This window comes from Netta rufina (assembly GCF_964035555.1).
Source record: "Netta rufina genome assembly, chromosome: 7".
Taxonomy (NCBI): domain Eukaryota; kingdom Metazoa; phylum Chordata; class Aves; order Anseriformes; family Anatidae; genus Netta; species Netta rufina.
The window spans coordinates 22,751,450-22,768,351 of record NC_140130.1 but is presented as its reverse complement, the minus strand read 5'-3'; the positions used below and the strand labels follow the sequence as shown (position 1 = coordinate 22,768,351).

General features: G+C 36.1%; 1 protein-coding gene across 1 annotated transcript in view; it reads left to right on the top strand.

Annotated features, from left to right (window-relative positions):
- Positions 1-431: 431 nt before the first annotated feature.
- Positions 432-16,902, top strand: part of LOC311211169 (adhesion G protein-coupled receptor A3-like) — a gene marked incomplete at both ends in the record, with an annotated part of 272,815 nt that continues 256,344 nt past the window's right edge. Inside the window, one exon of the mRNA XM_084289723.1 lies at positions 432-667. Within this exon, the coding sequence (XP_084145849.1) occupies positions 432-667 (236 nt within the window). The remainder of the gene's footprint in view (positions 668-16,902) is intronic.

The following is a 16,902-nucleotide window of genomic DNA, read 5'->3' as shown; positions in this document are numbered from 1 at the left end:
CGATGCTAAAGGGCCGTGCAGGCAAAACCGGGTATTTCCAACACCAGCATCCCAACCCCTCCCCGTAATTTCTTCACCTCCCGACGTCCCAACTGGTGCCTGCCCTGGGTGCAGCCCGCACCCGGAGCATCTGCCCCCTTCCTTGGGGTTCTTGCCGGTCACCCGCTGCGGGGCGCGGGGGCGGCTCCGGCCGCCGGGGGGGAGCCCGCGGGGTCCGCCCAGCGCCGCGGCTACACGGGCTGCGGCAGGAAAGGAACGGCGGCTCCTCGGAGGAGGAGGAAGGGGGGGTCCCTCGGAGCGGAGAGGCGCGGCGAGGCGGGGCGGGGTGGGCGCAGGAGGCGTGGAGGGGAGCGTGGCTGGAGCGCGGAGCGGCGCGGAGGGGAGCGTGCCATGCGCGGCGCGGCTGCTGGCGGCTCGCTCGCTGGCTCAGCATGCGGGGGCTCTGCCGCCGCCTCTGCCTCTGCCTCTGCCTGCTGGCCGCCGTGCTGGGGGGGCTCTGCGGGGGCAGCAGGAACTGCCCCGACCTCATCGTGGACCGCTGCCTCTGCGCTGCCGAGAGAGCCAAGGGGCCCGGCCGCCCGGCGCTCCGCATCAAAGTGGTCTGCAGCGGAGGCGACTTGGTGGAAACTTTGCAGCCCGCCGTGCTGCCCAACCGCACCGTGTCCCTGTGAGTACGGCCCCCAGTACCCCCCGCGGGAGCGCCCCGGAGGAAGGGGCGCGGGGCTCTGGGGAGCCGGCGCGCATCCTTGGGGATCGGGGGGGACCCCGTGGCGCGGCCGTGCCCAAGCGCTGCCGCAGGAGCCGGGAAAGCCGCTCCCAGCGGATTATAATATAACCCTGGGCCGGCTTTTAAAAAGTACGTGAGCTTTTTTTTTTTTTGCTTTTTTTTTTTTTTTTTTTTTCTTCCTCAGTTTGGAAACTCTTGCTGGCCTTTTGGTCGAGCTGGGAAAGCTGGGCTTACCCTGATGTAAATTGCATGCTGCTCTGTGTGGTGGTTTGGAAAAATTCAGTGCTAGCTGAACTGATGGAGCTCACTGGTGCACCTTTCTGCTGGCTACGGGATGGGCGCAAACTGTCCGGGCAATGAATGGTAGCGATAATGACAAACTGCCTGCTGGAGTTGTGTGTCAGTAACTGGTATTCCCCCTTCTCTCCTCTAAATAAAGTTTGGAATTTGACGTCTCCTTTTTTAATAAGAGTTTTTGTCCAACTATTTGAAACGACTAAATCTCCAATACTGTTCTGACTTTGCTAAAAATGACTAGTGCTTTGGAGTTTGAATTCTCTCTTTCCTTTTTTTTTTTTTTTTTTTTTTTTTTTTTTTTTCTCTCCATGTGTTTTGGAAATAGGTTAAGATGTTTTGTTGCCTGTTGCACATAGGTAAACTTGAATAAATGATATATATGTTTAGTCAACTAGTAGAATTTGTATCACCAGTCATAGGTGAAAGTAATGTCCCTATAATGGACCCAAGCAGTAATAGCTCTGTGACATTTACCCTTTAGATCATGCACATATTCAACAGATCTTTTACTGCTGAATTTAGTTCTGTTGACAATTCCTGCTGTGAACATCTCTACTGTTCACTGCATTTTCTTTAAGTCAACACTTTTAGGAGACAACTGGTAAAGATAGTAATTTATAACATCTGTGGAGCTCGTGCTTGTAAATGTACAGATGTGCTGCGTATGCTTCAGTTCAGTTTCAGCTATAACAGTTGAGTGACTTGATGCTGATTAGCTGTATGCTGATTATTCATCTGGGAAGGTCTTACTTGTTAATATACAAGATATAATAACTACACTTCCTGATAAATTTTAATAGACTGTTTAAAATGATTTTATTACATTAGTATAACTCTTAACCTAGGTGGTAAATTTGCTGGTACTTTTGTAATTTATATAACTGGCTATATAGTTTTTGCCTCCCAAAAGGGTATAAAATGTCAACTTCTTGGACAGACACAAACTATTTTTTTTTTTTCCCATTTGTTAAAGTTCTGTAGCAACTCTTAAACTCAGCATATCTTCAAAGGCTATTGTTCTTAAACATTGATTTACAGAGTTTTATTCAGATTTTTTTTTTTTTAAGAAACTTTTCCTTTGACTAGGTAAGTACCAATAGATAAATTCTGCTGACCGTAAGATCAACAGAAGTATATATTCACTATGTTGAAAGTAAATACAAATATAGTACCATGTATCACCTAAACTGATCCATTTTCTCTTACTTTTTTTTTTTTCTTTTTTTTTTTTTTTTCTTTCCTTCCCATAAGGTAAATTTATTGCTAAATCTTGAAGGTAAAAAGGAAAAATGTTAAAATCTGAGTTAGGGATGTAATAACTTTCAGTAGTTGGAACATACAGATGACAAGTTGATTGAATGTGTCAAAAATTTTCCAGGAGAAACTGTTTTTGATGAATTAAATTACACTTGTGAGATTTGGCCAGCTGCAGAAAATAATGATAAAAAGCTCAAACACTAGTGCTAGTACATTTGTTTTTGTAGCTGCATGAAGAATTAGACAAAAGTGAATATTGCAGTAGACGCTGCCTGTTTTCATTCAGTTTTATGGGCCCACAGAGAGAAAGAGAGTTTTAACATACCGAGCATAACCTTTTGGCTTGCTTTAAAAATTAAGAAATATAGAGGTGAATAAAGGAACGCATGTTCAGATGCAGTCACAATTTGATGAAACAATGTAACGAACAGTTTTGGGGATTTTTTTTGGCAGATTAAATCATCTTCATATTTCTCATTTAGGGATGCTGTTTCTCACGTGCAATTTCCTTTCAGAAGGAAAGGTTGAAGCCCAACTTAATTGCTCTGCAAAGATGACAGAGGGGGTACCTTTGCATCTCTTGAGCCATTAAGAGATGAAGTTCTAGGTCTGTAACTTTTCATTTACTTGCTAGGTAATGTTGCTTACCAGCAAATTTTAAGAAGTTACAATTTGTTAGTTTAATGATTTATTTTTTTTTCAACTAACTGACCATGGACCTTGGCTGAGTTTGACGATTCAGGCTCTATGGCACGTATGCACTAAAAGTATTGCTACTGAAAGTACTTCTGGAATTTGGTAGGCAATGATTTGACTTAACATAAGCTAGTGTGAAGTCACAGAAGAAATGCTTATTCTTGACAGGTTTGGACCAATTATTTCCAGTGTATGATGTGGGAAAGTCATGTTATAGTTTCTTTGAAATCAGATGAATACTGCAGCCATTCAGTACTGTCCAAATGCTCCCAATACTATGTATGACACTAGAAATAAAATCAAAATATAAGCTGATATATGAACTCTTCCATCCCCTTTATTTTATATTAAAAGAAAGAAAAACAAACAAACAAAACAACAAAAAACAACCACAACAATGTGAAGAACCTAGTTTTGGAGTTACTGTTTTACTGTCTTTATTCAGTATTTTACTTTGGAGATGGGATTCAAGTGTTCGATCTGGATCAAAAAAACAAACAAACAAAAAAGCAACAGTAGCTCCACAAAGTATTTGCATGTATTTTGTTGAAAGCAATTCTAGCCGTTATTGATTTGCAACATAAATTTCTGTGCCTTTTGTATCATGGTGGGGGAGAAGGAAGGGATTTTTTTTTTTTCCCATGGAGAGTACCGCTATTGAATCATGAAATTATGCAAGCAGCACTCCCCACATCACTCTCAGTAAGCATGGACATGTAGACATGACAAGGAAGAATCATACCCCTTCATGATAATACAGCTTTCTCAGTCTAAATTTTATGGCTGAATACATGGGAATTCTTATATTGAATCAATACTTTACAAATTATTATTTTAAATTGTGTGATTGGATTGTTGAAGTGTAACAACAGAGAAAAAAATAACTTGCAAGTTTTTTCTCTTCTGCATTAATGGAAATTTTAGTTGTTAAACTTTTGACTGACTTGCTGAAATTTGGGTTATACAGAATAAGACAGTAAAAATGGATTAGCCACTTTTTACAAAGAAGAAGTCCTACAATTTGAAATTTCAGGAATTAGTAATTAGGTTCTGTTCTGAATTATTCCACATAAACTGGACAGTATGTCTGTAGGTTGATTACTATCTGTACTTTTTTTAATATTTTTTTTTCTCTTAAGTGGTGTCAAGAAGTTTATCATTCCAGTTCTTAGAAATTCACAGATCATTACATCTCTGGACAGAATATACTTAGATATAAATGTTGTCAGATTATAATAGCAGCATTATTTTTTTGTCCTCCCTCTTAATTCTAAAGGAAGGTTGACATATGTGAAGGTGTTATTTTTACAAATTTTGCCTACACATGCACCTGGGTAAGTTGTTTTAAACATCATTGTAGAAACGAAGAACACGTAAAGCAGTGTATGGTCATAGCAACTCGTCATATATGAATCTTCCCATTTTTATATCAATGCACTTATTTTGATTGTGAATCAAAAGTGGTCTCAAAGTCCTCAGATTATCAATTTGAGACTGAGGCTACATGACTCCAGTGAAAATCCATAGTCATAAAATGTACGTAGAGGTTTTCATCTTGAAAGCCCTTCACAAATATTACCCAGTCTTCTGAAAGCAGCATTCTCCCTGCTTTCCTCTGCCCCCAAATTACTTTTATGTCACATTCATTTATGTCATATCTACTGGCATTTATTCTAATTTATTATATTACTGTATATTTTTCATGTCCAGTCTTGCCTTTTACAGTTCAATATTATTTCAGTTTAGCATATATCAATATGATTTATAAGCATATAATTTTATATTTTTTATATTTATATAAGCATGTAACTGTAAAAAATATGCCTTTTTTTTTTTTTTTTTTTTAATGTCCCAAAGAGTTTAGACAACGAGCTAGCCAAAACAAACAAAGCAAGAATTGAGGTAAGGATGAACAAAAAAATATTATTCAGTAGCTTTATCTCCACATCTTAAATCTCACTTTTTTTTTTTTTTCTTTATTAGTATGAGGTTTCATGTAGTGTTCCTGATTTCTAAGTATTTGGGTTCTTAAAAACTGTAGGATATTTCTCATTGTAAAGATTTTCACAGACATTTTCACCTTAGTTAGCTTCCTGTGTTCACTCAAAGTGGCAGGAAAAAAAAAAAAAAAAAAGGAATAAAAACCAGGTTTCCTGCTCCATTATTGATGTATGTATACATATTTATACATGCTTTCTCCAAAAGCTCTTAAAAAAAAATAAATAAAAAAAGCAGTTTGCAGTTTGTGAAAGACATCCCTGTCATAAAGCAAACTGACACAGAAGACTTGGAAGAGCTGAGAGAAATGGTAGGGGAAGGCAAAACAAAGAGAAGTGAAAAACAGTAGAGAAAAGTTTTTAGACAGAAGTCTGAATTCCCTTGATATTTCAAGGTATTTGGCTAGAGTGGCCAGAAAATACCATAACCGAAGATATTTTTCTTCATGTTATTTCTGATAAGAGGGTGGGTACACCTGAATTCTCTTGTTTGTGTGTCAATACTGTGCAGTACTCTGACCAAATTATGATTTCCTGTTGATGAAACTGATCCATTGGCATTAATGGAAATTTTAACATGAGAGGAGCATGAAAAGATTCTTTTAATAAAACTTTACAAATAATCTCCAAAATACCATAAAAACTTATTTAATGGTTATTACATTAACTTTTTAAAGTTATATTAATCATGCTAAAGTTTCTTTCCCTATTTATTAATCTGCAAATGTCATAAATTAAAAAAAAAAGCCATGTGTCCTTGTGTTTTTAAGTTCTCAAGGTAATTTTCTCTGATGAAAGCAGTTTGTGGAAGAGAGTGAGGTGAGAATTTTTGGAAACAGGTAAAGTTGTTTCACTGTATCAAATGTTTCATTAATTTCATAGAAACCAAGTCCTTCCTGCATACTAGGGAATTTGCAGTATCTTACACTGAGTTTAATTCCAGAGATAAAAGTAAACCAATGAGATAAACAGGAAGATAGTAATACACGTGGAAAGAAATTTTATCATATATGTATATCTGATACCTATTAAGAAGTCCTAAATGAAGTTGGGGTTTTATGATATCATATAATTTGTCAGTTGGTTATCTACTGAGCTTGTTGAGCTTGTTTGCCATAAGCAGGAAGAGCTTTAGTATAAGATACTGCCTTTTTTTTTTTTTTTTTTTTTTTTTTTTTTTTTTTTTTTTTTTAGGTAATCCTGATAGTCATTAAATAACTATTTAGTTTTAATGATTAGAAGATATACGTGCAACAGAAATTTGTTTCTGAACCATAGGTATTATCATCTTGCAGTGGCCAGGGAGAAGATGATATGAGTATGTGGAATTTCCCACTATACAAAGTTGTGCAAGTTGCTGCCCTTTGAGACCAAGGGTCGGCCCTTAAAATGGACTGTTCTTTAAATTTGAGAATGTAGCAATTTTTGTTATTTTTATTTTAAGGAAGACATACTGAAATATTTCCTCAAAATATATTTTTCTTTCCTTGTCCACTACCAAATACCCTGGCAGCATCATAAGAGGTTAGGTGAGGTGAAGCAAAGATGTGGGAGGGATGTGGTAGGGAGAGAGGTGAAGAAGGCGAAAAAGCTCTTAAAACAGCTCTTTATAGCCAGAAGGAAAGGGTCTGAAAAATGTTATTAAAATGAAGCTTACAGTGTTTCATATTTATATACATTCTCCTTTTTCTGCATCTTTCAGAGGTTTAAAATCACTTTTTTTTTTTTTTTTTTTTTTTTGACTGTTTGATGCTATACAACAAAAGGGTCTGGTTAACACACCTGTGACTCTAGAAGTCCATTTTTTTCTTTGCCTTCAATACAGACCCAGCAGCTTTCTGGGCAGAAGTAGCCAGAGTAACATAGGCCCCTTACTTGGAGCCTTCTGTCATAACAAATTTTGCAGCTGTTGTATTCATCCATACTCCACGTAATCCACTCCTGCTTTCCTTGCTACTGTCTTTTGTCCTGTTTTTATTATAGAGAGCTGATATCATCTGGAAGTTAAAGAGCAGAGTGTCTTCAATGAGATAGGAATTTGGCTGTAATATCCAGTAGGAAACATATACCTGTGTCTATGTGTGCATGCATGTATATACACACACACATGAAGCTTACACACTTCCTTCATGTACATGAAAGTCAGAAGTTTCTGTCAGCTTGAATTTCTCTACTTTAATAACATCTGTGCGTGTTTTCAGAAATCTCTATTTGTGCTTTTCTGATTTTGAGGAGAAACTGCCTATTGATTTCTAAGCTTCCTCCTTTTCCATCTTCCTGATAGGATGTAGAAAACCATCACAGCTTCAAATGTGTACAAAAGGAGGAAAAGGTTGGGTGTGTGTTTCTCTAATCAGCGGTGATTAATGCTGATCAATCACAAATTTATTGTCTGATTCTAGACTTCCCAAATCTCAATTGGCAAAAAATATTACATTTAAAATAATATATTTTCCAGTTACTTTGTAAATTGTGTAACACAGAAAAAGTTCAGGCTTGGTTTATTTTTGTGGCAACATGCCATTCTTCACCCTTCTTTTAAAATCATTTCCAACTGTGTTTTCATGTCTGGGACTGATTTGAGAGTACTCTGAAGGTATATTTAGTCATTACAAAAACTCTGCTTTTGCATTTTTTATTATAGTCTTACAGCCTTGTTGATAGTTTATTTTCTGTTTTTAGTTGGATATAATCTTATCTCAACAGCACTATGTCAAATGTATAAACTGTTCTGCCAATAAAGTAAATACACAGTGGTTTATGGCTATTTACATTCATAGACCTATAAATCTGTGCAAAAACCTGAGATTTATTCCTAGATCATATAGAATTCAAATTTGCTGATAGCTATGCATAAGTAAGCAAATTCTTCTACACTTGTATTTTAAGGTTTAGGTCCTTTTGTAAATGGCTGTCTTTTGAAACGACTATTCATCAAAACTTATGAAGGTATAAAGGCACTGGCATACGTTTTCAGTGTGTATACTGTAGACTTTGTAGAACACAAAATTAAGGTTAAACAATTTTCTGTGTTATTAAGGTATCATTATGGTTTTGAGTAACCTGATCAGTCAAGGCCTTCAAATTCCAAATTATGTACAATTTTGATTTTCCTAGTTTATTGAAGAATTACTGTGATTTCTTCCTTCTAATAACAATCAAGATGATGTCTCCTCATAAAGTCCTTCTTTTTATGTTATGGCATAGATTATCCCAGAGAGTGCATTAGTGCATGTTTTATAGATAAAAGTATAAACTGGGACAGTAAAGGTTTAAGTGTACTGTAATTTGAGAAAAGAAAGAACTAAATCTTAGAATGGAAAATAAAGTTAAAAGTAGTAGTAATCAGATCAGGCCTGGAAAATTTGAAGAAAAACATTGATTTAAGAAAAGAATTGAACACTTTACTTTGCAATATATTATTAGTTCCCTGGCAACTGTTACTTGGATATCTGCATTTCAAATTATCATGCGTGGTATCAATTTCTGTGAGAGTGGAGGGGTGGAAGAAAAGCATAATCTGTTTGTTCAGAACTTTCTCAGTACAGTGACTTTAATAGATATTTAAGAGGATGCATATTGAAATGTTAGGAAAGCTTCCTCTAAAGGAATGTGCTAACAACCTGGCACAACAGGAAACTTACTAACATTTAAACAAACAAACAAAAAAAACCACAACAGACATTACCAATTTTGAGGAATCAAATTTACCAGCACTCCTAAGTATCAGTGTATTTCCTTGTTAACATGTATTCTATCAGGGTAGTATGGCATGCTAAGGAAAATGCTTAATTCTCTTTGTCTTCCATGGGTCATCCTCTGTGTGTGGAGCCATCTGCTACTAGTTTCAGAGCCTTGTAATTCTGCACTTTACTTTTATTATTACTGTTCTTATGTTGATATTTCTCCCCATTTTCTTTCTTACCTGTATCTTATTTTTGTTCAAGCCTCACGTGTACCACAAACCTTCTCTTGCTACAAATGCATCTCAAAAATTAAATGATAATAAAAAAAAAAATCTGCCTCCTTCTTGGTCAGCTCTGGTCTTGGTCCTCTGACGTGCTTCGTTCTTACTTTCCCATGTGTATCCATTTCTCTGCCAGCTTCTGCACTTTCACTGGTGTGTGCTGCTGCTTCCAGCTCACAGTCTCAGACACTTCTCTAGTCTTTCATGACTTTCCAGTTTCTTCTAAACTCCTCCATTACATCTTCCCTCATCATCTTTGGCCCTCGACTCATTTTATTCTTTTCTTCTGAACTTGCTGAGTGAAACTGAAATGAGTGAGGATATTGGTCCTCAGAGGGATCTGACTTAAGTCCTGGAGTTCAGCAGTGCCTGGAATTGGTGCCAGGCAGATGGAGTTGATCCTATTACACAACTTTCAAAAAAGAAAAATGTTTAGTTCTGCCTCCTTAAAGAGTTTATCATCAGAACTGCAGCGAGCAGCATAGAGAAGTCTGAATGTTCTTGTGTCAAGCAGTGATTTTACACTGATCCACTACTGATGGTAGGAACGAAAAGTCATGATGGCCAGGTTTGTTTTACATCCCCAGGATTGTGTAATGTTCAGGAGGGAAGAGGAAAAGTGTAATTTCTAGTTTTCTCTACCCTTTCTGACAACATTCAAACAATATTGCAACCATCCTTCCAAAACTGTGAAATGTATATAACACAAGTAATTGCAGTGATAAAGATGAATTTTTGACGTGTGCTATTAGTCTTGTTGCAGTTCTTGAGCCAAAAAACTAAACTTTTCAATGTGTAGGCAAATCTAAGCTTAAGGGACAGCATTCCTTTCTCCTGTGATATGCCTAGTATTATTCACAATGTAAGTTTATCATATAGCTCCATCTTAAATTAGATCAAGTTAATGAACTGTTCTCAACAATAGCTGACAAATCTATACTAATTTTGCAAAAGCTGTGATTTCCCATCCACATTACAAATGGGATGTGGGAAAGGTAACATGGTCAAAAAGAACAAGCTTTCATTGCTCAGTAACATGTGGTTGTTCCTGCAAGTTACATTGCTGGTCCTGGTCTCTGACTAGCATTGCTCTGTTAAGTAAGTCATACAAAAGAAACATGCTTTCCATTGCAATAAAACAGTACATGCTATTCTATCAGCAATGAGTGTCATCATTATAAGACTTATTTTCATGTTATGCACACATTTTGTGAATTGTATGTACCAACCTCTCATCATTAGATTTATTTATTACAAGAGACACTGATGAGATATATTCCCTCATCTATAGCAAGGTAATTATATGTAGATGTGAAGGGGTAGAGTTTTGTCATATTATGCTTTGAGTAATTCTTCAAAATATGATACGGTGATTGCTAACAGAATTGGATTACATAGTGCTTAGAAAATAAAGTCAATCTGTGGGCATTACAACACCACATATTCAGGTACCTGTTAAACTACTGGTGCATGCAAGAATAATTTCTGCAGTTTTCCCCTCTGTATTCTACATTTCTATATATTTATATATATTTCTCTGTATTCTGTATAACAATAAGCTCTTGGAAAGTTAATCTGCACTTTCCATTGGTTATATCATACAGGAATCTTCCAGAGGGAAGTTCCGTACATTTATTAATTTATTGATTTAATGGTGCGTTTAACTTTGGGTAAGAACCTAAGTCTATCCAGTGCAGCTTGTAAGCCATGTGTAAGGGTTATTTATCTATTTATTTATTTATTTATTTATTCATTCATTCATTCATTCATGTGGTCATGATTTACTTTGTTTTCTTCTGATTTCTTTAGTTACAGACGTTAATAGTGTCACATTAAGTTTTTAGGATTTGAGGACCTGTTTTGGTATATCTGAGGAAGAGTGGAGGACTACAACATTTCAGGTTGGAAATTAGGAGAATTTTTTTCTCAGAAAAAGTAGATAACATTGAAACAGGTTGCCCAGGGAAGTGTTGGAGTCACTGTTCCTGGCAGTGTTTAAGGAAAGGTTGCATGTGGTACTTAGGGACATGGTTTAGTGGGTGATATTGGTGGCAGGGAGACAGTTGGACCAGATGATCTTGGAGGTCTTTTCCAACCTTAATGATTCTATGATTTGAGATATAAATATCAGGAAATGGTGTGACCTTAGTCACAGATGTTTGGTATTTATTTTATTTATTAGTATGATTTAAAGTATGTATTAAATGAATGCCAATTGCTGCTTGTGTAAAATAAACACTTACATGCCACATTTATCCTTGCCAATCCTCATGAAGCTATAGCAGATATTCTAGAGATAATGCCTTTAGTTTAATCAGAAAAATAAAAAATGAGATTTGCAGAAAAGAGAAAAGGATGAATATTGGAATTTCTCACATTAAATTGTGAGGGGAAAAAAACACACAATCGTTTATTGTACAATTCAAAATTCTCTTCACTTTCTGCAATATTACTTGCTTTTGCATTTTATTTAACAATGTTAAGAGTCAACAATGTAAATTCCCAAACCAAAAAAATCTATAAAAGCTAAATTAATGTAATAAATTTCAATCTTCTGAATTTACAGCAAATCAAGTTACTGCTTCATGTTTATTGATTATAAATCTGTCTAACTATTAACTATTCTTCCTAAAACAATTCTTATTAATTAATTTGTTTTTAAATTTAATAAATAGCCTATTAGTGAATTAGTCCATAAGGTGATTTTCATAACAATTTTACACATTTAAAGATTAAATTGAAAAAAAATTAAAGCATTTACTTTAGCTGAGGTAGAACAGTTATTTTAAACAAATAAAATCCCTCAAGTAATCATTTATTAAATAGCACTAGTTGTGTTTGTTTTTTCTTTTGTAAAACTGGCTGTCAGAATGGTGGTATTGAATTATATGTTGAGTATGTGGTTCCATATGAATAGGTAGTGTATAAGCCTTTTCAGCTGGTTGGTGTTTTGTTTTTGAAACTGGCATAGCTAATAAAGCTTCTTGTAGGCTGAAGAACTGGAGTAGTAGGGCTTTCCATCTTTTCTTACTAGCTGCTCTGCTGTTTTACCTAATTTTTCAGTTTTGGAATCTATAAAAATATCATATGTGAACATAAAAAATATTTATGATTCCAAGCTTTTAATTTACAGTCTGAATCTTTGATAAAAATAAGCAAGTGGCTGTCCTGGATGAGACCATACGGCCATGTAGACCAACAGCCTGTATCCAATAGCATTTAGAATCAGGAGTCTATGGTAGAGTAGCAGATATTTCTCACAAGGATCTTCCAGTCTCCAGCCCATCTAAGAGTTGTAGTTCCTGTGTATTTAATTTACCAAAGTGGATTGCTCTTCTACAGCCCTGTCCATCCCGACCCAAAACCCTTTCCAGCTCTGCATCCTGTGGCGAGAGGTACTGCAGCCTAACTGTGTGTCGATAAGGAATAGTCTCCTTCTGTTTATGTCTGAGTTTCAAGAGTTCAAAACTCTTTCTTAGTAATTTGTTTCAGCCAGAGCTGATTCAAATTTCAAATTCAGGAAATTTCAAATTCAGGAAGTTGGGCTGTGTTTTGTGCTTAAGAGGAGAGTTCGTCTTGGTGTTTTTCTAGTTGTCCTTTTACTTTTCTCTTATTATCATTAATCACTGTTAGGCAAGGAAGCTGAAAGGCAAGAAGTGATGGAATTTCAAAAACTAAATTTTATGCTATTAATATTATTCTTTCATGTATGTAAATAGAGTTTGTTTAACTTTGTGAAAAGAGAGCAATGATAAAACTTCTTAAAAATTATCTTATTTTATTTATTTATTTTCAAGCAAAGGCATTGCATTTAGTGCAATTCATGAGGAAGTACGTTGGTCTTCTAGAAAGAAAAAGGGAGCTCTCTCCCTACTTATTAATGAAAAATGAACAAAATCTTAAAGTTAGCTTTCTCATTGGCTGGCCTAGTTTTCTCTTGGCAGGTTGATAGATTTTCCTGCTTCCCTCTGTATTCCTGAATAATAAATGCATCTTCACTTTTACATGTACATTAAGGCCAATATTTTGTGGTTTGTTTAGTTATTGGTGCTATGGAAAGGAAAGGGGGTAGAAAGTATGATTGAGAGAATAACTATTGCCATAACAGCATGCCTGTGGGGGGAAAAAAAAAGGCTTTGGATCAGGTAGATGACTTTAAAAGTCACAGAGTACTGTTTGATTGGTCTCTCTCTCTCGCTCGCTCGCTTTTTTATTTTTTTAATTATTTTTCTCCTCTGCTAAAATCTTTTTTTAATGGTATTGATGTTAGCAATTTTCTTGTGCAAAAAGGTTGCAGCATATTGGTTCTTGCTGGTTGCTACTTCGCTTGTGTTAAATCTTCATTCTCTTTTTCTATGTATGATTCAGATCACAGCTCTAAGCCATGATGATAATGATTTAGTAGATTTTGTTACTTAGAGATTGAGTTATCAGTGTATGCATGGAAGGGAATAGTTAAAAGAAAACAGAAGTGGAAAAATTAAAAGTTTAGTGGCTCAGCTTTTGGACTAGGTGGGGTGGGGTAAGAAAACATGTAAAAATATTGATAATCTGATTTTAATCTGATTTTAATAATAATTATTAATTATTATTAATAATAATTCTTAGCAGATCTAGATGAAGTATTTTTGGATGCCTGCTTTCTTGAGATAGTTTTTCTATTTATCTTTCTGTCTGGGGACATGCCTGAAACTAATACTCTCAACGGGAGCTGAAGTCGATGATCCTTGTGGGTCCCTGGACTGAATGATTCTTGTGTAGGTCCCTTCCAACTCAGGATATTTTATGATTCTATAGTCTGTTGTTTTGTGTAGGTTAGCCACTAAACCTGTTTTTCATCCATGTTTCTGGACCTAAAGCTATGCTTTGTCCTTTTAGTTGTTACTTCATTCTGCACCATTTTCCTGATTTCCTGCCATACGGAGGACTACTTCATTTATGTTTTTGTTGTTTGTTTAAACTTGTAAATTATGGGAAACATCTTTCAGGAACTGGCTGTCAGGGAATTCCTGTTCCTGGGCCTTGCTAGGAGAGTCTTTGCCTCTGTTGATCATTCAGAGGGCCTAGTGTTTGCCAGACTCCCCACAAAAGGGGAGATAATTAGACTAAGATAATAATATACCTATAATTCTTCAGCTGGATTGACGCTTCTTGTGTAAGAGTGAAATACATAAAAACTCTAATCACTTCTTCCCTATATTGATCTGCGTGAATGGTTTGAAGATTTACAGGTCTCATGGAGAACATCCTGCCCAATCATCACAGATGGATCTGCTCCGCCCACCAATTTCTGCCTCTCTGGACAAAAGTGTGCATTGCTGACAGAGTTGAAGATGAGTCAGAGTTGAAGGCTATCCTGAAGTCACAGAGGATGCTATAGGACTTGCCCTCACTTCAAGGTTTCCCCAGCCCAAAGTGACTCACTTTGAGCCTGAAAATCTTCAATTATTATTATATTATTATTTTATTTTATTTTGGGGAGGCGAGGGGGTATTTTTGCACTGTAATAGAGATTTTTCTGCAGAAAAAGATGTATTGATCACTAAACAAATGATTTATTAAGGTTAGTTTGCCTGTACTTAACAGAGTAATAAATGAGGCTGGAGGGGAGGATGAGAATATGAATGGATGTCTGGAGCATGTGAATACTACATTAGCTATCTACTCTTTTTCTTCTATTCTTCAGTGAGTTTCTGTGATTGAGAAGATGCCTGATAAAATTGAGAAAAATGTCAGTATTAATAAATGCTAAGTAAAAAAGGGCACGTAGAACGTTTTAACTTTACTCATGCATTGGTTGACTTTAAACTAGATGCTTGTTTTCTGACAGCTCAGCAGTAGTCAACACAAGTAACAAAACAAAACATCTTGTTCCCACTGTGTCAGTGCACGGTGATGCATCTGCGTCTTGGATGCTGTGTACAGTTCTGGTTCTTCTATGTCAAAAAAGGTGTAGCATTACAAGACAAGGTACAGAAAAGGGGCCATAAATGTGCAGAACCATGGAACAGCTTGTGTATGAGGAATGATGAATAGCTACGGGAGTTTTAGAGTTTTTTCCTGAAACACACTTAAAAGTGAATAGGGAAGGTTATTTTTTTTAGGTTTTACATGGTATAGGATTGAGGAGGCAACAAATTATTAGTTTGGAGTTTCTAAGAGGTAAAAAGTAATTCTTCATGCCTCACACACATTAACTGCAGGGCTTTTTGCTGTAGCTTTTATATCTACAAATCTTTTCTTGATTGCTATCAAAGACAGGACAGTGATCTAAACAGACTTCTATCTGACCTGTTCCTGGTGACTTGATGCTGTTCAGTGTATTTATTCATGATCCAGATGGAAAATGTGAAGTTCTCAGAAGACAGGGTCTGGAGGAATGATTATAGCCTGGGGCAGTTCTGTGGAGTAATCAGGATCACTTGGCAAGCAGGACTTGATAGATCTACATTCATTTTAACATGGCCAAGAACATTGTCAGATATCCAGAACAAAGAAAGTATCTTGCACATGTACATTCCAGAAAGCAGTTCCAGCACTGTGTCACTGAAAAGCAGTTAATTATAATGGTGCATAATCGGTTAAACATCTGTTCTTGGTGTGATATTACTAAAAGTGCACTGATAATATCATCTTGTATCTAAAGCAGGGAATGAAAAGCAGAATCAAGGAGTTGGTATTACTTTTGTTTGCTGCTACTGGAAAAGGAGCCTACTAGAAAAATTTGGTATATTTTGACATTTCAAGGATGATTTAAAGACTAGAAAATGTATGCTGCATACTTAAGTCTTCTCATAAATCTCTTCTTTGAGATTAAAAGGTTATTTGATCATGTCCCATATTTGTTTACAAAGAAGATAGATGTTTGATATCAAAAATAATTTAATTTGGAAAAGAAATGATAGAGTCATTGAGAACTCAAACCAAATGCCTGTGGGTATAAGAATGAAAGCTGAAATTCAAGTGACAATAATAACCGTTTGGAAGACAAAAAAACTGTGGTGGATACTTCCTTCCTTAAATTAAGACTGGGTATTGTAAAAGCTCAACAAGAAATTGGGCTTGTACCGGGAGAGGTTCTTGATCTGATGTGCTCACATTGGTCTCTCCTGGGTGTTAATATAAATAAAATAGTGAAAATCTACTTCTAGATACCGACAGCTACTTACATGAATGCTACTAAAATGTGATGTTTTAGGGTAAGGGCATAGAGTTACCAAGACAATCTACTTTTTCTGCATGGGAGAAGCTCCCATTCTATTCGTATACTAGTAAATGTGTGACTCTTTTTGTTGTTTAATGCAGAAGTAGAATTGCTGTAGTATCAAAATAATTGTTTGTTGACTGTACAGTACTACACTGTGTATTTGGAAATACTCAGCACTGGAAATTTTCCAGGTGTCATTTGGCTTGACACTGGCAAACGTGTTCACCAGGTGGACTTCATCTGTGAATACTACTTCTGCTTTGAATTCTGCCAAATACTCTGACTCTAATTTAACTCTTGAGATGTCAAACAGTGACTTTAATGGTGTTTGTTATCGTTATCCAATTATTCTATTTCCCCATCAATTTTAACCCTTGCCACTTTACCTACAATGTATTGACAACAAAAAAGATGTTCAATAAATATATTAGCTTAAGAAGCTGAAATTTAAAAATAATCATACCATGTCTTCATATTTCTGTAATGAACGCTATTTCTGTTTTCCCTGTCACTGCCAGTGGGATTTTTATTGGGTAGTGGGTGTTGGTAAAAGGGATGCTGCTAAAAACAGTATCGCTCTAAGTCACTTCACAGCAGCTTTATTGCAGAGATGCAAGTCATGAAGAATTTTTTAATTTGAATATTATTATGCTTTGATCTTTAAGTTTCTCATTAAGTTTAATGATTCAGTAGTTCCCCAGTACCTTGCATTTTAAGTTTAAAGAAAAAAATTGAAAGAAAAAAGAAAATGTGA